The 16,020-nt window shown below is 45.4% G+C and overlaps 1 protein-coding gene across 1 annotated transcript in view; it reads left to right on the plus strand.

The window, feature by feature from the left end:
• Positions 1-7,036: 7,036 nt before the first annotated feature.
• The window catches only part of acvr2ba (activin A receptor type 2Ba), a 229,877-nt gene continuing 220,893 nt past the window's right edge, over positions 7,037-16,020 (plus strand). Inside the window, exon 1 of the mRNA XM_070880119.1 lies at positions 7,037-7,245. Within this exon, the coding sequence (XP_070736220.1) occupies positions 7,197-7,245 (49 nt within the window). The 5' untranslated portion in view covers positions 7,037-7,196. The remainder of the gene's footprint in view (positions 7,246-16,020) is intronic.

Below are 16,020 nucleotides of genomic sequence, written 5' to 3' on the forward strand. Positions count from 1 at the left end.
CCCAGCCGAGCTGCTCATGAAAAAGGCTCTCAAAACAAGGCTCTCTCTTGTCCACTCTAATCTTCATGATCACATCGAGGACAGGCGGCATCAACAAAGCATGTACCATGATCGCGCAAATTTGTCATGCGATATTGAAGTCAATGACCCTGTATTTGTACTCAACTATGGACATGGTCCCAAATGGCTTGCTGGCACTGTCATAGCCAAAGAAGGGAGTAGGGTGTTTCAGGTCAAACTCACAAATGGACTAACTTGCAGAAAGCATTTGGACCAAACCAAACTACGATTCACAGACAGCCACGAGCAACCCGAAGAGGACACCACCAACTTCGACCCTCCGACTCACACAAAGTGGCAACCATGTTGTACCAACACTCTGGAGTTAGAATAAAGGAACTAACCTCACATTTACTCATGTCTACAGTACTCAGTGACACCACTGTATTAGGAACATAACAACTTCCCCTTCATAAATCCATGCTGACTCAGCCTGACTGAATTTTGCTTTTTACTGTATCGTATGATCGTAGCCATGATCGTATTCAATGGCGGAGCAGGCTCGCGGGACCGTATGGCCTACTCCTGCTCCTATTTCTTATGATCTTATGAATGCTCTACCAAAATAGCTGCAATGCTGGTGGTAAGTAACCTCTGTACTGTTGTTTGTCTATAATCTTGCAATGAGTAAGGTTTGCTGCTGACATCAACTAGCGGGGGATAGTGAAAGTAAGAGCGTTCAGAATTGCCCTTTGGGTTGAAGGATGCAACTAAAAACGTCGGGAAAAAATCCCTCTATACATTGCACGTATCCCCTAGCTCCTACCATGACGTTTTGCCTGAGAGCCACATGCAATCAATCCACAGAGGAACTCGCACCCTTCCCATCTACAGTAAATAGCGAGCCTGCTATTGAGCAATCTGTTGCATTCTGCCAAAAATATTTGGCAGATCACATGTTCAGCGAAAAGGAATTTAAGGCAGGAGATAAAATCTAAAAAAAAAACAGTACATAGTGTGACACCAAAGTTTACGAACCTCCTGCTTAACTTCAGTGGAAATGCATTGAGAGCGAGAGAAACAGGCTGCACCGAATAGCAGAACTGCAAAGGAGCTGGATCCCATGTTCACACGTTAATATTTCCCAGTATATATAAAAAGAATCTACGCTACTATGTTTGTATTTAATCTGCTGTGTGTGGGGATTAGTAAACACAGAGAGAATGTGCAACGAGCAGCTAAATGGAATTGCGGGTCACTGGAAAATATAGTTACTTGCAGACCTGTCTCACCTGTTTACACCAGTTGGGGATTCCAAGTAATGTACATTTCTGGAAAACACACTGGAAGAGGCAACAACACACACAACCCCCGCCCCGCCCCCCTACACACACACACACACACACACACACACACACAAGCCCATTAAAAGTGGATTGGCCGCTTTAAGAAGGGGCGAGCAGGCACATTTGCAGAGATTGGCTCAAAGCAATCCACAAGGCAGGCACACTGAAATCATGGAATGAAATTTTTTTGTTTAGTAAACACCCCATTGCATTCTCTGTATAAAACCGCGCGGTGATCGGAATCACTCTGAAGCAGGAGCAGTCAGAGTTCAGAGAGAGAGATGTCATGTATTCAACCAGCATTGTAACCCATGTATAAACTGACCTAAGTTGTACACTGTGAGAATACTGACCACTAGGTGGGAGACACTCCTAACCTGGACCTTCAGGTATAAAAGGGGAAGCTCCACCCACCTTCATCACTTGAGTGCTAAGAAATAAAGGACAGGTCACAGACTGACCTTCTCTCAAGCATGGGCTTCATGTGCATTTATACTGTATAGTAAGGACGTATCAATGGCGACAAGAAACTGGGATTTAAACCACGCGAGCATGGCCACTAGCAGAACAGACGAGAGGTACTGTGTTAAGGAATGGTTGGGACAGAGATTCAACATTGTTAAAGCAGCACACAGTTCTCCAGGCAGACAAGGACAGTCGGGCATGCCCCAACATGTAGTCGAACCCAGAGGGGGAGTTCGACAGAGACAATGGCAAGCTGAACAGCGATTCACGCCATTGCAAGGAACAATGCGGCCAGTAATGGGGCCATCAACACCTGTTAATGGTGCACTCAAGGACAATAACAGGGGCAGTCAGGGACGATCGACTGGCAAGGGAGCTTTTGTTTCAAACCGCAACTCATGCTGGAGGCGTGGAGGCACACACTCAGCCAGAGTTTGCAGAGATGAGCAAAATACCTGCAGAAATTGCAGAAATGGACGCTGGGGGAAATCGCTGGAAGCTGAAGTTCAGCGAGTTCATGTGGAGCACGTATACAGTTCATACACCAGGACGCCACCGATAATGATGAAAGTGCTCCTCAATGGCATCCCAGTATCAATGGAGTTAGACACGGGTGCCAGCCAGTCCCTGATGGGTATCAAACAGTTTGAAAAGTTGTGGGCATCCAAGGCCAGGAGGCCAAAATTATCGCCGATTGACGCACAGCTACGGACTTACACAAAGCAGAACATTCCGGTGCTTGGCAGCGCCACAGTAGTCGTGACCCACAAAGATTCGGAGAACAGACTGCCACTCTGGATTGTCCCAGGAGATGGTCCCGCACTACGGGGGAGGAGTTGACTTGCTGTCATGAACTGGAAATGGAGCGATGTCAATGCAATTTCCTCTGTGGAGCGAGTATCATGCTCACAGATCCTGGACAAATTTGACTCATTATTTCAACCCGGCATTGGCACTTTCATGGGGGCCAAGGTAGTGATTCACATAAACCTGGACGCCAGGCCAGTACACCACAAGGCCAGATTGGTGCCATACGTGATGCGGGAAAAGATAGAAGGCGAATTGGACCGCCTGCTGAGGGAAGGCATCATCTCGCCAGTCGAATTCAGTGACTGGGCGAGCCCGATTGTGCCGGTGCTCAAGGCAGATGGGTCGGTCAGGATATGTGGCGATTACAAGGCCACCATCAATCGGGTGTCACTCCAAGATCAGTACCCGCTACCGTGAGCGGAGGACCTCTTTGCGACGCTATCCGGTGGCAAACTTTTTTCAAAATTGGACCTGACCTCAGCTTACATGACCCAGGAGCTGGCGAGTGAGTCGAAGAAGCTGACCACCATCATGACACACAAGGGGTTGTTTGAGTACAACAGATGTCCGTTCGGGATTCGTTCGGCCGCCGCGATCTTCCAACGAAATATGGAAAGCCTCCTCAAGTCGATTCCAGGGATGGTGGTTTTTCAGGACGACATCCTCATTACAGGTTACGATACTGAAGAACACCTCCACAACCTGGAGGAGGTGCTACGCAGACTGGACCGGGTAGGTCTGCGACTGAAAAAGGCGAAGTGCATCTTCCTAGCTCCAGAGGTAGAATTCCTGGGGATGAGGGTAGCAGCAGACGGGATCAGCCCTACTGCGTCCAAGACGGAAGCGATCCAGAGAGCACCCAGACCCCGTAACACGACGGAGCTGCGTTCGTTCCTGGGGCTCCTGAACTATTTTGGTAACTTTCTTCCCAAATTGAGCACGCTGCTAGAGCCGCTACACATGCTCCTACGCAAAGGTCGCGAATGGGTCTGGGGGGACAGCCAGGAAAGGGCTTTTAATAGAGCACGCAATTTGTTATGTTCCAACAATCTGTTCACGCTATATGACCCATGTAAGAAACTTGTGTTAACGTGCGATGCGTCGTCCTATGGGGTCGGGTGTGTGTTGCAGCATGTCGATGCCAAGGGTCAGTTACAGCCGGTAGTTTATGCCTCCAGAAGTCTGTCCCAGGCAGAAAGGGGCTACGGGATGGTAGAAAAGGAGGCGCTCGCATGTGTATTTGCGGTAAAGAAAATGCACCAGTACCTATTTGGCAGGAAATTTGAGCTGGAGACAGATCACAAACCCCTAACGTCCCTTTTGGCCGACAACAAGGCCATAAATGCAAACGCATAGGCCCGCATACAGAGGTGGGCGCTCACGTTAGCCGCCTATGACTACACAATTCGGCACAGACTGGGCACTGAAAACTGCGCCGATGCACTCAGCAGGCTCCCACTAGCCACCACTGAGGGGGCTACCGAGCATGCTGCTGAGATGGTCATGGCTGTTGAAGCTTTCGGAAGCGAAGGCTCACCCGGGACAGCCTGTCAGATTAAAGTCTGGACAAATAGAGACCCGCTATTGTCTCTAGTCAAGAAATGTGTCCTGAATGGGGACTGGGCAGCCACGTACAGGGCATGCCCTGAGAAATTTAAACCATTTCACAGGCACAAGGATGAACTCTCGATTCAGGCCGATTGCCTACTGTGGGGAAACCGGGTAGTCATGCCCCAGATGGGCAGAGAGGTGTTCATCAGAGAACTCCACAATGGACACCCGGGCATTGTCACGATGAAGGCAATTGCCAGGTCACACGTTTGGTGGCCAGGGATAGACGCAGATCTGGAACTTTGTGTTCGCAGGTGCAACACATGTGCCCAGCTGGGCAATGCGCCCAGGGAAGCCCCCCTTAGCCCCTGGCCATGGCCTGCCAAGCCTTGGTCACGCATCCATGTGGACTATGCAGGTCCTTTCATGGGGAAAATGTTTTTGGTTGTAGTAGACGCCTACTCCGAGTGTGACATTTTAAATTCAAGCACATCCTCTGCCACGGTAGAAAGTCTACGGTCAATGTTCGCCACCCACGGTCTACCGGACATCTTGGTCAGCGACAATGGCCCGTGCTTCACAAGCACTGAATTCCAGGACTTCATGGCAGGCAATGGAATTAACCATGTTAGAACGGCACCGTTCAAGTCGGCCTCAAACGGCCAGGCAGAACAAGCAGTGCAGATAATCAAACAGGGGATGCTCAGAATCCAAGGGGGTTCCCTACAAACCCGCTTATCACGCCTCCTGTTGGCCTATAGATCCCGACCACACTCGCTCACAGGGGTTCCACCCGCAGAGCTACTAATGAAAAGGACGCTCAAAACCCGGTTATCCCTTATACACCCCACCATGAAAGAAATTGTCGAGAGCAGGCGCCAGTCATGACTACCATGACAGGAATGCGAGGGCGCGATGTATTGATGTAAATGATCCTGTTTTTGTCCTCAACTACGCTGCAGGGCCCAAATGGCTCGCAGGCACTGTAGTTGCCAAAGAGGGAAATAGGATTCTGGTAGTTAAACTTACCAATGGACAAATCTGCCGCAAACATGTGGATCAAACAATAAGGAAGTTCAGCACCCCCATAGAAGAAGCAGAGGAAGAACACGATATAGAGTTCACTCCACCACAGGTGACCGAACACCGGAACCAAAGGGAGGAGAGCCCAGTCACTGTGGGCAGTCTGGACAGGCCGGAGGCACCGCAAACAGCAGACACTCAGGCCAGCGCCCAACAACCGGAGCCCCAACTCAGGCGCTCTACAAGGGAGCGTAAACCACCAGAGAGACTCAACCTGTGATCCCAATAAGACTTTGGGGGGGGAGGTGATGTCATGTATTCAACCAGCATTGTAACCCATGTATAAACTGACCTAAGTTGTACACCGTGAGAACACTGACCACTAGGTGGGAGACACTCCTAACCTGGACCTTCAGGTATAAAAGGGGAAGCTCCACCCACCTTCATCACTTGAGTGCTAAGGAATAAAGGACAGGTCACAGACTGACCTTCTCTCAAGCATGGGCCTCGTGTGCATTTATACTGTATAGTAAGGACGTATCAAGAGAGATTTACAAAACATATATAAATGAGGGGGAGGAAAAGGAACTGAGATTAAACTCTAAAGATAATTCAATAGCAATGAGTGGACTGAGGGCAGCAGTTGTATCCCATCCTTGTTCCCCAGTTTAAAAAAAATGTACATTCGTTTATTGAAGGATTTTTCTCTTTCTTCCCCCGTATCACTTTCAGGCAATGGTGTGCAGCTGACACATGGCGTTGTTATTGTTCTCTTTCCCTCTCTAGTTTTTAATATATATATAGACATTTATTTAAGAATGTCTCTCCCTTTCCTTATGTTACTTTGAGCCAATGGTGTGTGGCTTGCTTATATCATTCTCCCCTCTCTCACTTGTTTTCTCTTTCTCTCTCTCCCTGTGTCACTGAGCCAATGATGTGTGGCTGACATATGCTTATATCATTCTCTCCCCTCTCTCACTTTCTCCAGTTTTGTCATGTATGTGCATTTATTGAAGGATCTGTAGTTGTGTGACTTTAAGCCAATGTAGCTGCCACATAACTGATCTTACTCTCCCCTCTTTCACTTTCTCTCTGCAGTTTTTTATGTCTATGTATTTATTTAATGGTTTCTCTCTTTCCCTGTGTCACTTTAAGCCAGTAATATGCAGCTGCCACATGCTTAGCTGACTCTCCCCTCTCTCACTTTCTCCCGTTATTTGGTGTCATGTATATGCATGTATGGCAGGATCTCTGCTTGTGTCACTTTGAGCCAATGGTGTGTGGCTGACACATGGTGCTGCTGTTATTCTCTCTCTCTCACTCCCCCCTTTGAAGCAAACATCCGGGTTTCCCTGCTCGCTGCTGGACAAGCTTTTTTAGAAGCCATTTTGGACTGGGTTCAGTTTTTTTTTCCCGTGGATTCGCCACACCGCCCGGCCATTCAAAAATTATGCCTCATCTTTCGCGAGGACTGAATCTTTGCCAACCTCTGCCGCTCCAGAAGACACCATCCAGCCCTGCGGTCGCTGCTGTGCACTGGGGATTGCTGAGGAGAGAGTGAACTTTGTGTTGCATTTCCCCAAACACACACACACACACACAATCATTTTATATATATATATATATCTCATTATTTTGGAAGGAGAAAAAAAAACATCACACGCGTCAAAAGGAGGAGGAGGAGAGAAAAAAAAACAAGAAGAAGAAGAAACACACCACAGGAGGAGGAGGTGGTGGTGGTTCCAACAACAAGGGAGGAAAAAAAAAACTCAGTACTTGCTTTATGTGTTTGTGCCTGAGAGTGGTGGACGGCTCGGCGTGGACATTAGCGGGCCTTGGGTCACTCTGGCATTCTGTCCAGCTCTTCCCTCTGTTTCGTGAAGAAAAAAAATTGGTGTGGGAGGGAGGAGAACAAAAAAAACACATTTTCAATGTTGTCGAACTGAACGGATAACCCTACCGCAGGAAATTAATCCCAACATTTTTGTGGTGCATTTAAATATGATTGCTTGCTGGCTGACTTTTGCACTTTTAGCAACTTTTTGTGCAGGTAAGGATTGTGGCGAACAAGCCCCTCTCGCCCTCCTTTCTCTCTCTTGTAGATAGAGCATGGGATTTACCTCAGGGATAACATGGGGAAGGGAGCAAGATTGTGATTTTTTATTTTAAATGCTTTGGTTATTTCTTCATTCTAAATGGCTACAGATGCTTGCGGTTTGTTTTGCGGGAAGTGACTGGTTTTGTGTGTGTGTATGTTGTAGTAGTTTTCAGATTGTACAATGTTTGGGAGGAATTGTGGTTTTGCTATTTGTTTGCTCCTGACTGATTCATGTGGCGGGGCGATCCGGTGAACAAGTTTTTTTTGTTGTTGAACAAAGCACGGTTTGTGTGTGTGTTTGTATGGGGGTTGGGGTTAAAAATAAAGTTTTGCTCCAATGTAAAAAAAAAATAGTGGAGAGCAATGTGAGGCTTTATTTAAAATATATATCCCCTCCCCTCTTTTTTTTGTAATCTGTGGTGTGGAGGAGGGGGTGGGTAGGGGGAGAGAGTTTCAAAGGCTAGAAAATAATCTCCAGTTCTGTCTCTGGACTTTTGTTTTACTCGCCTTGTATGATGCTTGCAATGTAAACAAATCTTGGGTGCCAGTTCAAAAAAAATGTGTTTTAAAAGGAAAAGGAGGCGGGGGGGTTGGTGGTTTGAAATAAGCACAGATTCCCCCCCCCCCCTTACTTTCCCCGCCGGCTGAATCGCTGCTTTTGTTGTGTAAATCACTCCTTGTTTTGTTATATTTAGAGAGAGGAGGGAGAAAGTGCAGAAAAATCCCATCCTTTCTAGTCTCTTTTTAAAAAAAAAATCTCTGTTGAATCGAAATCTCCCAACTTTTCACACAGAAAAAATAACACATTTGTGTCTGCTTTTTGAGGTTGCTGTGTATGTAATGTAACAAAGTGAAACATTATGAACCCTTTAACTTGGGTGGGGGTTTGCAGTCAGATCCCTGCACGTTTGATCTGAGGGTAGCAGCGGAAAGTAATCCGATGGGTCGACAAACAAAAGAGCCGTGCAGTCCATTTGAAACATTTTTTGCAATATAGTCGCACGGATGAGTTGATGTCAGGCTTGCAACACACACACACACACTGCCCTCTCTATCTAGGAAATGGCACACAAGCTTTATTTAGACCCAGTCATTAAATATGCACCAAACCTCTGCCTATATTTACGGTAACGTGTTTCTCAATCTCTCTCTCTTTCCCCCCCGGTCTGGCTTTAAATCAATTCTTTTTTAAAAAAAATCCATCGATGCTGTTAAGTGAAGCTGCAATCTGATTCTCTTGTCGCAACTTGCATATGTGTAAAGATTTGCTTTTATTTAAAAAGGACACACATTGTGTTTACGTTTTTGGGTGTGTGTGTGTGTGAGGGGAGGAGGAGGGGGGGGGGGAGAGATTTGTCACATGGCTGTTGGATGTGTGTCAACTATGGATCCGAATCAAAAGCAGAGGGTGGGGGGAGGAGAGAAGGCAAACATTGTGTTTTAAGGGAGACACGTGGTGGAGGAGAGTTGTAACAGTTTTTTTTGAGCCGCTCGAGTGAAAAAATCTGATTCATTCTTTGACTGCGGAAGCTTGTGGTCATCTGGTGTAATTTCTTGGTCGTGCCTGAGTGCTCTTGCTTTAGATTCGGGTGTTTGAGGCGAAACGTTGCGGCGGGCATGGGTAAGGCACTGTGTTTAGTTTTAATCCAAGTGTGCCTGCTTTCTCAAACTGTTTTTCATTTAGATTTCAAAAAAAAAAATGCCGTTCGTCTTTTGAGCGGAAAGTTGCCAAATTCTCCATTGTCCCCCAAGCTAGGGTAGTGCAGAATAACCCATGGAATGCACTCGTCTTTGGTGTGCATATGGATGCTGCTTCTTTGTATTGCGATAGTTGGAATCGTGATAGTTGAATTTCTGGTTTATTCATTACTTGTGTATACTTCCTCAGCGTTCTTCTCCCCCCCCCCCCCCCCAGTTCTTGCAGGGTTTGTGTTTTGAACATTTTCTCTCAGCAGCTTGTGAAATGTGTACAAAAAATATGCCCTTATGGAGAATGCACCAGCAAATGAGTAATTATTGGCCTTCCCTTGAGGAGATTAAGAGTTAACCATGGAGCGTGAGACCGGAGTCACATATCATCATCATAGGCACTCCCTCGAAATCGAGGAAGACTTGATGTGAGAAGTCACATATAGATAGGGCAGGACACTGGTGAACCCAACTGGGTGTTTACAACAATCCGGCAGCTTCTCTGGTCATTGTTTCTGGTGGCAGCCCTCAAATAAATCAGCTCACTCGTGGTCCCTCGCTTGTTTACAGGGTTCAGTTGCAATTCTAGCTTAATTTCCTGCCTAAGTGGCTTATTTATTGTTTGATTTTACACTTTTTAAATTCTATTTGGAGAAAGCTTGCTGCTGTAAGGTTATTGTTTTATATTATAAAAATGACTGGGTCAGTTTGAAACCATTCAAAAGTGACGCATTTTCTTAACAGGCGACTCTACATTCCGGTTTTACGTTGATGCATTTAAGGGATGCTAGATAAAAGACATGAGGGATGGGAGGAGACTTATGTGGAATACAACAGTGGCTTAGACCTGTTGGGCTTCGTAGCCTGCTTCCGTGCTGTACATTCTATGTACTTCTATAAGAGCAGGAGTAGGCCATTCGGCCCCTCGAGCCTGCTCTGCCATTCAATAAGATCATGGCTGATCATCTACCTCAACTCCACTTTCCTGCATTATCCCCATATCCCTTGACTCCCTTAATATCCAAACAATTTATCGATCCCTGTTTGAATATGCTCAAAGACTGAGCTTCCACAGCCCTCTGGGACAGAGAATTCCAAAGATTCACCATGCTCTTGAGTGAAGAAGTTTCTCCTCATCAGTCCTAAATGGCCGACTATAAATGTAATGGCTCTGGGAGGTGCTGGCTGAAAAACGAACGCACATTACATAAAGAATTCTAGATGCTTTTGTTTTTGAGCGCTTCCTGTCCTCCACCCCCGACACCACGCTTGTGAAATGTAATATAATACTGAGGGACTGCCTATGATGATGACTACAGTACTCCCAAAACCTTGAAAGGTACTTAAAAGAAAACAATTAACTGAAATCTCAAGTGTTTAGAAAGAAAGGTGCATGGCACGAGTTTATGTTAGATGTGTGATACTGGACAGCAGTCAGAATGACATCATTTCCCTTCTTGTGTTTGCATGAGATGATATCACTCTCTCTCTCTCACACACACACACACACACACACACACACACTTGCAAGACAAGATCCTCATGATGCGTTTTTACATGTCTGTTCAGCAGCCAGCCCCACAGGCATGATATAAACAGACTGTGATGGCATTTTATCAAAATAAACCTTACCGTTTTAGTTGTGGAATGATAAATATTTTAGTTATATATCCCCGCCTCCTCTGAATTCAATGATTACTTTTTTCCACTTCAAAGAAGTAACTCTTTGTTTTTTTTGGTACAGCTGTATAAAAGCGAATTATATTTTCAGATTTACTGAGCGAGCTTCTTTTACTCTCTCCCTGCTTTCAAATCAGTCAACTCAACCATTTGTCCCACTGAGGCGAAGCAAAGCATGCGGCTTAAATTGAAAAGAAGTAATCTCTGAAATGCACTGCCTGTAAACTAGCTGCACTCTGCATTTTCCAACTCTGTTTTTCCATAACATTTTACAAGATGCAATCAAAAAACATGAGCCACCTGCTGTTGCACAAGGTTTTTTTTTGAAATTATGAGTAAGTTTTTGTTGTTTTGAATTCCTTCAAACAAGTGTCGTCATTTCTGAAGTGAATTTTGCAAGTCCTGTTGGATAAGTTGGATATCATTTTTAATCTGTCTCAACAGCAGTGTGGGGACAGGATGAATAATTCAAAGTTATCCCTACTTCCTTGCACAAAAACGGTATTCAAAATCACATGGGTTTAAATCAATTTAAGGTGACAGCTTTGGCGTGTTGTCACTGCAGTTTGACTAAAGCATAATGGTGGGTGCAATTCTGGCCCATGTTCTTCCAAACGGGGCTGGTGTTTGGAGAGAGCGTTTTGAACCATATAATGCTCTGGTGGTTATGGATCTGTCGCTACTGGAAGCAATTTGAATATTGCCGAAGAAAATTTGTTGCACAAAATTGAAGTGTGCTGACCTGAGTCTGTTTCTTTCAATCTGTCGCGTGACAAATAAGCTGCACAAGCCGTTTGGTTTAGACGAGATCGTTGTGAATGGAGTAATTTATTGTTTAATCTTTATTCCATTATGCTGCTTTTACCTTTTTGTGTTTAGTGGCTCTATATGATTCTTTTTGGGTATATTTTGTGATTAAGTGCCCAACAGGACCCATATGGCACCTATTAAAGAATATTGTAATGTTACGCCGAGTACCGACCTTCTCCATTCTGTTAACTGCAGAAAGCAGCCCGTTTTACTCTTGTCAATCAAGCGACCATATTACTTGACAGTAATGACACAAAATCAGCAATACACTTGTCTATTGCTAACATAACCAAACTCAACAACTGACGAACAGAGAAGCTGTCAAAAAAACACATTCTTTATTTCACAGAACAGTGACAATGCTAAGACCCAGTGATGTAGAAGTAGTCTTGAGCGAAAACAAGTATTTCTAAAGTATTAGGAGAATTAGAGGCTTTGATTAGATCTCAGTTCTGCTGACATTCCTAAATTTGCTGAGATTTTGCTGTTGCAGCTTGTTACGCTATCGGAATCCATCTATTAAAATTCAATTCTCTTAACTCTTCCTGTAGCGTTCATTCTGGTCATAAAACTAGGAACTAATTTAGGAGTTTGAAGCACTGGGGTTGGTTTGAAGTGATTGATTTTGCCCATTGTCTATGCTAGCTGGAGTGACTCATTCAGATGGATACAGGTTGAACCTCCCTTATCTGGAACCCTCGGGACCTGACCTGTTCTGGATAAGGGATTTTTCTGGACGAGGGGTGGGCACGTTAAATTGGATGGTACAGGTACTGAGCAAGGGGATATTGGGGCTGGCTGGCTTGGGGCTGAGAGTGCGGCAGAGAGATTGGAGGTGGCGGTGGATCGCGGGGTCAGGCCATCGATTGCGGGAGTCTGCAGCGAGGAAGGTCTTCAATTTGTTCATGTCGGAGTTCTGCGTATGCGCCACCCAGTGGCCTGGACTGGTTCTGGACGAGGGGTGGTTCCAGATAAGGGAATTCTGGATAAGGGAGGTTCAACCTGTATCCATCTGAATTCTACGGTGCCTGTACTGCAGCAGTTTCTGATCTTTTTTCAAATCCATTTGCAAAGCTGTGGAATGTCGCAGCCTAAAAATGTTTTCACTCTCATCATCTTTCCCTTCCCCCACCCTTGCTGTGGAAGGTGGTGACTCATGATGAGGTATGGCTCCATAAGGATGACCATTCTCCGACATCTGGCACGAGTGACTGTGAGCTTAGCAGATTTCAGGAGGCTATTCAACCGTGGGGTAGGGAGACTCCATCGCTGCCCTTGCCTCAGCTCACCTGCAGCTGAAACCCTCATCCATGCCTTTGTTACCTCTAGATTTGACTGTTCCAACGCACTCCTGGCTGGCCTCCCACATTCTACCTTACGTAAACTAGAGTTGATCCAAAACTCGGCTGCCCATGTCCTAACTCGCACCACGTCCTGCTCACCCATCACCCCTGTGCTCGCTGACCTACATTGGCTCCCAGTTAAGCAACGCCTCGATTTCAAAATTCTAATCCTTGCTTTCAAATTCCTCCATGGCCTCGCCCCTCCCTAACTCTAATCACCTCCAGCCCCACAATCCCCCCCCCCCCCCGGGATATCTGCGCTCCTCTAATTCTGGCCTTTTGCACATTCCGATTTTAATTGCTCCTCCATTAGAGGGCCGTGCCGTCTGTTGCCAAGGCCTTGAGCTCTGGAATTCCCTCACTAAACCCCTCCACCTCTAACTGTCCGCCTTTAAGATGCCCCTTAAAACCTACCTCTTTGACCAAGCTTTTAGTCACCTGTCCTAATATCTCCTTTTGTGGCTTGGTATCAAACTCCGCTCCTGTGAAGCGCCTTCGGACGCTTTAGTACGTTAAAGGCACTATATAAATTCAACTTGTTGTTGAGACATCACTGACAAACCCAGTCCTGTCTTGCCTCACTGGGCTTTTTCCACCAGGAGTCACTGGGTCGTCACCAGACCTGAAAACCTTGACTGTTTTCTGTAATCCAGCCGTTGAAGCCAATTGCTTCCCTGGCTCAGCACAGACTGGCTGTTCCAACCTGGGACCATTGTGGCTCTGTTTCATGCTCAGCTTTAAATATTCTGCTTGGGCCATTGTGAGATGCTATGACGTTAAATTATGCTGGTTAGGATGTTTTGTTACCTTGAGATTTCCGAGGTTCACCAGACACTGCACTCTCCAGATGGATATTGTACCTGTTTGGTAGCTGAGCTTTTCAAAGGTGCTTTTGCATTGCAGAAATTTGCATTGCATTGATGGAGCTAAGGCAGGTAAATGACGTGGTACAGATCAGCCCTGATCTAATTTAATGGCTTCAAGTTCTGAATGGCCTGTTCCTGCTCCTATATTCCTAGAAGTATAGACAGTGGCAAAAACCTAGTTCTTCCATTTTTGACATGTAGGAATGTATATGGCCACTGTGTCTGTTGAGGTGCAGTGGGGACTTGCTTTCTTGGAGCCTTGGGAACTGCTGTCCCCTCTTCTGTGGAACTATATCTATATACCTTGTATACCCATCATATCAATTGTAATATCTACATATATCTTACCAGATCAGCCATGATCTTGTTGAATGGCGGAGCAGGCTCGAGGGGCTAGATGGCCTACTCCTGGTCCTAATTTTTATGTTCTTTATCTTTCTGTCATCATGGGCAGTCCCTCGGAATTGACGAAGACTTGCTTCCACAATTAGCATGAGTTCTTATCATGCGTGTGTGTGTGGGTATATGTATGTGTATATTTGTGTGTATGTTCTGTGGTGCCAGAGGACAGGCAGATGGTGTTTCTATATATAAAAAGGGAGATGGACCAAGACCTGGTAACTCTAGGCCAGTCAGCTTAACATCAATGATCAGGAAAGTTACTGGAATCTATACTGAAAGAAGTGATAGAGCATCTAGATACAGAAAATGTAATAAAACAAGTAGTCAGCATGGATTCCGAAAGGCCAAGTCATGCTTAGCTAACGTGATCGAATTCTTTGAAGATGGGATGGAGAGAGTAGACGAGGGTAATGCAGTAGATGTCATATACTTGGATTTTCCACGGGGCTTTGATAAGGTACCGCACAGCATGAGATGGGTTAGGGCGTGGGGAGTCAATGGACAAATAGCTGAATGGATTAAAAAATGGCCAAAAAATAGAAAGCTGAGAGTAGGATAAAGGGTAATTATTCAGATTGGAGGAAGGTAGAAAGTGGTGGTCCACAAGGGTTCAGTACTGGGACCACTTATTCAGAATTTCCATTGATGATTTGGACTTGGGAACAAGTAACTCAATATGAACATTTGCAGGTGATACCAAACTGGGGGTATTACTAACACTCAGGAAGAATGCAGCATAATACAAGAAGACATTAGAAAACTTGCAGACTGGGCAGTTAAGTGGCAAATGAACATAGTTAAATGTGAGGTGATGCGCTTTGGTAGGAAAATTAGAACCATCACCATCTCACATCACCTACACCTTCGAAAACAAGAAACGGAATGGGGGAGACGATCAAAGGGATCTCGGGATGCAGGTGAACAAATCATTAAAAGCATCTTCGCAGGTCAGCAAAGCAATTAAAAATGCTGACAAAGCACTGGGACTTATTTTTAAAAGTAGAGAGTTCAAAAGTAGGGAAGTTAAGTTAAAATTGTAAAGGACCCTGGCAGGCCATACTTGGAACACTGTCGACAGTTCTGGTCTCCATACTGTGGATATAGAAGTCATGAAAAAAGTGTGAACATGATTTATAAGGATGGTAGCAAATCTGAGAGATTACAGCTATTCGGAAAGATTGGTTGTTTTTTTTTAAGAAAAGAGAAGACTTAAAGGAGACCCTTAAGGGGCTTTAAAATGATGCATGGGTTGAAGGCAGAGAGTAGGGGGTAAAGGGTAGTTATTCAGATTGGAGGAAAGTAGAAAGCATGAGTTCCACAAGGATCAGTGCTGGGACCACTGTTGTTCATAATTTACATTGATGATTTGCACTTGGGAACAAATAACTCTGTATCAAAATTTGCAGATGATACCAAACTGGGGAGTAGATGTGGAGAGAATGTTTCCACTTGGAAGAGAATCTAAAATGTTCTAATAATGTTACTAATAAATCCAGTAGGGAAATGAGGAGAAATGTCTACTTGGAGAGTGGTTAGAATGTGGAACTCACTACCACAGGAAGTGGTTGAGGCCGATAGCTTCGATGCTTTCAAAAGGAAACCAGACGAGTAGATGAGAGGAAATGGAATGGAAAGATGTTGTTTTGCTTTGTTGATTGAGGGATAAATATTGGTCGAATGGCATCCGTGAGGGCGCTGAGCACCTTGAAGTCTCGTCGCCGAGAGCATGCAGAGAAGGAGCGTGCGTCGAACCAGTCCCACCCAGCCTTTCCTCCAACCACTGTCTGACCCACCTGTGACAGAGACTGTAATTCCCTTATTGGACTGTTCAGTCACCTAAGGACTCACTTTTAGAGTGGAAGTACGTCTTCCTCGATTTCGATGGACTGCTGAAGATGAAGTATTGGCCATGACACCGGGGATAACTCCCCTGCTTG

This window comes from Pristiophorus japonicus, chromosome 5 (genome assembly GCF_044704955.1).
Source record: "Pristiophorus japonicus isolate sPriJap1 chromosome 5, sPriJap1.hap1, whole genome shotgun sequence".
In the NCBI taxonomy this organism is placed as follows: Eukaryota; Metazoa; Chordata; class Chondrichthyes; family Pristiophoridae; genus Pristiophorus; species Pristiophorus japonicus.